At 41.0% G+C, this 6669-nt stretch overlaps 1 protein-coding gene across 1 annotated transcript; it reads right to left on the bottom strand.

The window, feature by feature from the left end:
* Positions 1–2797: 2797 nt before the first annotated feature.
* Positions 2798–4636, bottom strand: LOC148477652 (C-X-C motif chemokine 10-like). Its single transcript, XM_088456416.1, has 4 exons — positions 4559–4636; positions 4343–4466; positions 3644–3727; positions 2798–3193 (listed from the first exon to the last, which is right to left on the bottom strand). Exons 1-4 carry the CDS (start codon positions 4617–4619, stop codon positions 3157–3159), a joined length of 306 nt encoding a protein of 101 aa, XP_088312542.1. The 5' UTR covers positions 4620–4636; the 3' UTR covers positions 2798–3156.
* Positions 4637–6669: the final 2033 nt, after the last annotated feature.

Here is a 6669-nt window from a genome sequence, read left to right as displayed (position 1 = left end):
CGGGCTTGCTGGTACCTGTAGTCTGCCTGTAAAGAACAATATTATTTTTTCTTTTTTTACACCATTAAACTTACACCCACTGACACCAGAGGTGTGGAGTACAGCCCAGAGCTTTCAGCCAAGGCTCTGGGGTTCCTCAGTGGTGGGGGACTTTTTTTGGGGATCCCGATTTCCCAAAGAATTTCAGGCCTGGGCTGACCACATTGGGGCTGGTTTACATTATGACAGGGGGACTCCACTTTGTGTGTCTGCCTGCTATAGCATAAGCCCCTTGGCTGGTCAGCCCGGTGCTGGTTATTGAAAAATCAGGGGATCCCACGACGGTTTTCACTCTGATTTTCCAGTACCAAACCAAACTGAGAGGTCCATGTCTGGTTATGGCTTTAGGTGGGCCACCACACATTTTTTTTCACGTAACAATTTTACACCTAATATGTCTGCACATATCATAGTGATCTGTGCTGTACTTCTCCCAAACTCAGAAAAGAGTTTGAAACTTCTGCACAAGTGCACACTCGTATTCTTTGTATTTGAACCCCAAATATATTAGTCTTTTATCATATCCTTTTATTTCTGTCCTTATTAGGGGTGCTGCCTCCTGACAACTTTTAAAGGCCAATATAAAATAGAGATAAAGTAAAAGGGATGTCTTGAGATGGACTTTTCCCAAACTTGGCTGCCACAGGCAGGTCTTTTGTTTTGGCGAGATTGCTGTCAATTTGTGGTGTTTGGGTCGGTTTTAAAACCGACTATTAGTAAGTCTCTGTTAAATCTCTGGGTTTTTGGTTGGCTTTGCATTGGTTTTGCCTTAAGTAAATATGCAATTTTGGTCAGTTTAAAAATCGGTACAAAATTGACCAAATACACAAAACCAACCTTTAGTAAATGTACCCCTCAGACTCATTAGACAAAAATTTACAAATTTCTCATATCACATTGATCAGTGCAATCTAGCAAAGAAGTTTTGTTGTTTTATCTGTGTAAGTGAGACACACATTTTGAGCGAAAAAGACGGTCGGAGCCACCAGTCGTCTGGGACCTGGCAGCTGAGAGGGGCTGTATGGCGTGACATCTGTACATTACCCCTTATATATATATATATATATATTCTATTTCAGTGGTTCTCAAACTTTGTCCTCACACAGGTAACGTTTTCCAGGGTTCCCAGCAGGTGCACAGGTGTAGTCATTACTCACTGACACATTTTAAGAGATCCAAAGGTGATGCTAATTATTTCACATGTGATTCTGTGAGGAAACCTGGAAAACATGCACTGTTTGGGGTCCTGAGGACAGAGTTTAAGAACCTGTGTTCTATTTCTTGTATTAAATATGTAGGTAATTCTATTCTAATTTCTATTTTTTTTTTATCGGTATCTTACCTTGGTTCATAATCTAAGCACCTCTTTCCAGTAAGAAAATTACATTTATTTTGAATGCACATATGATATTGTTTCTTGCTTATTAAATTGTGATACAAATAATATCTAAAAGCTTTTTTTCATTATGCTACTTTCTTCTCTGTAACTTTTACAGGGATGGATCACCTTGGATTTTGTGGTCAAGAAGAGTAATACTAGTATTAATGTCAGATCATAAAAATGCAATATTTTGTGTATGAGCATAATGCATTACAAGAATTAAAAAAAAGAGTAGATCATTTTGAGAGAATAATAGCATATTAATAATGTAATATGTATTTGCACCATCTGTAATTTTCTGTTCCTAATTAGAAGGCTGAAGTACACACAATACTATTTTCTGTGTGCTTTTAATGGTAAGCTAATATTCAGCTCCACCTGGTTACTGATCCCAGGTAGACCAGCTGGGCCCAGGTAAGCTAATACTCAGTAAGTAAGCTAATACTCAGCTCCACCTGGTTACTGATCCCAGGTAGAATACCATGGCCACTGAGACCAGCTGGGCCCAGGTACTAGGGGCATGGAGGGAGTGTGTTTTCACCCTATTGTGGTCTACTTACCTATGATACGTGCACACAGCATTGTGTGATTACACCTCCTCTGCCCTCCCGGCCCATACAGAGGCTTTGGAAATGCATAAAATGAATTAGCAGATACACTTGTGGCCTAATTAGATTTGTGCCAGCAATCGCATTTCCTTAGAGGACACTTTTTTGATATTCATGCTAATAACTTATTTATTTCTTTATAACAAGACTAAAGCTGGGTACACACTATACAATGTATCATACGATATATATCATTCTGAGGTGGATCGTATAGAAACATCGTATATTATGTAAGCCCGAACCGTTGATCCGATAGTCGTTCACCGCATTGTGTCATCTGCTGTTCTATATGGCAGATGGGACGAAGCAATGAATGACGCGGTGCTGTTACATGTAACGATACATCGCACCATTTTACACTGGATCACGCAGTGTGTATGGTGCTCAATGTATCATTACACTTGGCTTTGTTGTATTGCTGGGTCGCACAGTCGTGCAGTATGTACCCAGCTTAACAGTTGCTTCCTGTGATTGTGTGATTATGGTTACTTTGTTACATTTTGTACTAATTAGAACAGAATATATAAGCATATGCACCCTGCTATGGTACTGCAGGTATAAATTATATATATGGTGATTCTCATTAATCATAAAGAGATTTATTGTACATTAATTACATAGAAGTGGTGAATCTTAATAAAGAATAAAACAAACAAATTAAATTTAGACATATACAATATAACTTTGTCTTTTTGAATTCTTTATTGAATTATGTTATGTTCAGGCACTAAAACAATAAATTATACCATAACAGGAAATATTTCTTCCACATTTTTCTACAAAAATATAATTAATTTGAAAAATATCTATCTTTGGTGAACTATATTTACACATGTTAAATATATTTACATGTACTGATACATGATACATTTAGTTAGGATTTTGTCTTTGTGCAGATCTTTACAATATAACAGTTTACATAAACTGTGCACATTTTACAACAGGAACAGAAGGCACTGGTCAATGTGAGACATTAATTATAAAAAAAAATAAACAAAGACAATAAAATAACATCACAGAATATCTTTACATGGTATAGCTGCCTGGGGCACTACAGCATACCCTTAAATATATTAATATCAAGTTGAGCTTGTAATTGTGAAGGTTTTCTCCCATCAATCTTTACATTCAAAGGTGGTGGATCACTGGAATATGTTTAAAGTGTCTAGAGAAATCAAAATATTGGACATGTGACACAGATAAATATTTGAGCTTTACATATTACATATTTTTATCAATATTCTCTATTTGCATACATAGGGGGCAATTAAGTTGTTAGTGCAAGTGGCTGTCAGTGGCGGGCACATGTCGGAACAATTCAATTGTTGCTTTGTTTGGGCACGAACTGTCGCCGATGCCAGCATTTCTACTCGCCCTCTCCTGAGGAGGTGAGTAAAATGTGTGAAAAGTCTGTGGTTTGGGTGCCCAAACTGCCATTTGGGTACCATAACCAGGACACCTGTGGATCTTTTAAAATGTGTCCATGGGTAATGAATACACCTGTGCACCTGCTAGGTGACCTGGAAAATGTGACTGTGTTGGTTCCTGAGGACCGAGTTTGAGAACCTCTGTTCTACAGAAAAGATAATTTTTTAAAATACAAAGTGATACCTACCGATTTTTTCCACCCATCAGAGCCTTTACTTCTCTTAGGTCAGGACTAACACATTTTGTAATATTTGAGTCTTTCAAAGTAGCACTGTAAAACAACGACACCAAGAAGACAGGTTACATTTCATAACACATGTGTAATACAAATTACAGTTCATCATTTTACATTTTCATATATCTCCAGTTTGTGTTATTACCAGTGCAAGTGTCTTGTCCAAATCATGAAACAAGACAGGATGAAAGTAAATGCTCCTTTTGCTACTGAAGAAACTGTTACCTGCCTATGCATTATTACAATATATACATATATTTCAGTTATCAATCTATATGGAGGATTTATTGAAAACTGTATATCTACTATATGCATCACAGAGACAGAAATTATCTTTTAATGTTTAATGCTTACATTTTATATTCATTTTCTGTAATTACTGTACCTGTAGTATCAGATTTGCAATAAAACAGCACAACAGAGTTTACATGCCACATATCATACATGTAATAGTTTTGTATGACAAACGAACTTGCTTTGATCTTGGTATCTTATCTGGTTGTGTTTGCCTTCACTGACTGACGTTTATTATTATTTATTCAGGCACAGTCTTTCCATGTGGCTAGATAGGACTATGGTATAATTACTCCTGACGCTCCTCAGGTACTGCTGTAGCTTTAAACATATAAGGGACACATTCCTGTTACTTACATATATTCAGTGTTTTCACATGCTGAGCTTCTTGGGTAAATCTCCAGCTTTGCCAGCGCCATCACATTAAGCCTATTAGAAAGCTTCTTGCACAAACAACGGTTCCCACGGGGTATAGCAAACCCTGATTAGAAATAAAAGCGATGAAGGTTTAGTGCTTATGTAGAAAGTAACAAAGGAACATACATAATATACCCCATCTTTATACGACTGTACCTTGTATAAGAGTAGCAGAGAGTGAGAGAACGCAAATGATGACAACACACTTGGAGTCCATGGTGAGTACAGATCTTCTCTGAGCTATAGCAGACAGCTGCCTGGAGTCATATCTGACTGGTTATATACATTTGTGCTGGATTGCTTCATCTCATGAGTCATCAGAGGGACATTCTCATATACACTTATAACCTCGATTTCCTTTACATATTTCCACTTTGGGAAACTTTGGAGAACTGAAAGTACAAATGAAATAATCTTTTCTTCTGTTATATCAAATCCTGTTTCCGTGATATATTTACTTAATCCTATCACTAAAGCAAGTTCACAATATTATAATTAGGAAAGGTCTCCAAGACGTTTGATGCTATTTTCACCTGGATATTATATAGTGGGTCACATGGTCATCAACCTGCCAAGACTCATCGTGGCTGCTGTACCACTGTTTTTGTATTTAGTGCAATGTAAATAATAAAAAAAAATTAAAATTAAAAGCTGCACAGTCCTTTTGTCAGCCATCAAGCAGTGCCTAGGAACTAGGAAGGGGAAAAGACAATTGTGAATAAGGGGGAAACTTTGTCCCTGCATTCTGTAACTAGACAACAAAAAAGGAGATTAATCCCCACTTATAGTTGTTAGAAATGGGATGCAGTCAGGAAGCCGACGGTCGAAATGCCAACCGCCGGCATCCTGACTGTCTAATCCTGGCAGGGGCCTAATGACAGGCGTGGAAATCCCGACGCCTGTCATTTTACCTATGCCGGTGCCCCACGCCCGCCATACCTAACAAAGGTAAGCCGGGCGGGGGGCACGGACAGCCCTTAGAAACTACACGATGACAGCGCTCCTAGAGGAGCACTGCGCGAGTACTGCGTGACGTCATGACATCACGTGGTCCCGCCTCCTCTCCCAGAGAGTCCCGTGCGGCTGTCTCTCTGGCAAGGAGAGAGAGAGACAGTACGCGGCCCGCCACCTACAGTAAGCTGCCTGAGAGAAGAACCCGTGTGTGTGTGTGCACACTTGCATGGAGACAGAGTGACTCACCCAGTCCGCGGCCCACCCGCAGCTCTGTCCCTCACAGCTAATGATCCATCCATCATCACCCATGCAGCCGGGCCCCAGCAGCCACTCTGCCACCCTTCTAGGCCTGCCGCCGCCCACCAGCAGCAGCACCCAGCAAGGCAGGTAGGGCCCCTGATGATTATTTATATATATATACTGTGTGTGTATATATATATATATACACATATATATGTACTGTGAGTGTATATGATAAGAAAATGTATATCTCAATGGGAGGGAGCAAATATATATATATATAGATAACAAATGCGGCCGGCACTCCTTAAAATCCGAATAAACATCCGCTCTGGGTGCCAGTATGGGTATAGATATGTGGACAAACACAAATGCCACTGCCGGAGATTTGTCAAAATAAATGAATAAATGAGGCAGACACTGCTGTGTCAGTTCAACGTTTCATGATTAACATAATTTCGTCAGGAACACCACATAAGTTATAAAAACATACCTTTATACTGAAGAGTCACCCCGTGCACTGGTCCAGCCACCGCCATCGGAGGCGCGATGACATCATCAACGTGCGCAGCAGGCACCGGCGTCATGGCAACCTCCGGGGGCGGGGCTGGGGAAATGTGTATACAGCCCATCACCAAGGAGACAGGTAAAAACAGACTAAGGGCCTGATTCAGACCCACTTGCGAGCGGCTGTCCACTCGCAAGTGGGTCGATGGTGTGCACTGCGCATGCGCACGACGGAGGGAGCTCCGTCGTGCGCATGCGCGAGACGCGACGAGCGAAGGACTTTCCTTCGCTCGTTGTGTCTGATCAAAGGGGGCGTGCTGTCGATGTTGTTTGACAGCACGCCCCCTTTGGTGGGAGTGCCGGGGGCGTGCCTCCCAGACGGGGGCGTTCCCAAGGGAACGCCTACCGTCAGAAGCCGGCCCCACTGACGTCACTAGTGATGTCAGTGGGAGTGATTTTGGCTCTGATAGAGCCAAAATCACTCCGGGCCTTGCGGTTGAGAAACTCAACCGCAGGCTTCGGCTCGCAGTGGCGATGGTCGCGATGGTCAAGACCATCGCGACCAT

The sequence above is a fragment of the Taudactylus pleione genome, unplaced genomic scaffold, assembly GCF_031769625.1.
Source record: "Taudactylus pleione unplaced genomic scaffold, aTauple2 ptg000703l, whole genome shotgun sequence".
Lineage (NCBI taxonomy): Eukaryota > Metazoa > Chordata > Amphibia > Anura > Myobatrachidae > Taudactylus > Taudactylus pleione.
Note: the sequence above shows the minus strand (reverse complement) of the source record. Positions and strands in the feature narration are given on the sequence as shown.

Bases quoted from the DNA above. Each gene is read 5' to 3' on its own strand.
- LOC148477652 (XM_088456416.1), bottom strand. From the start codon at position 4,619: ATGGACTCCAAGTGTGTTGTCATCATTTGCGTTCTCTCACTCTCTGCT. The intron at 4,467-4,558 runs GTACAGTCGTAT...ATTTCTAATCAG, and splicing joins CTCTGCTACTCTTATACAAG to GGTTTGCTATACCCCGTGGG. The intron at 3,728-4,342 runs GTAAGTAACAGG...GTTGTTTTACAG, and splicing joins TGTGAAAACACTGAATATAT to TGCTACTTTGAAAGACTCAA.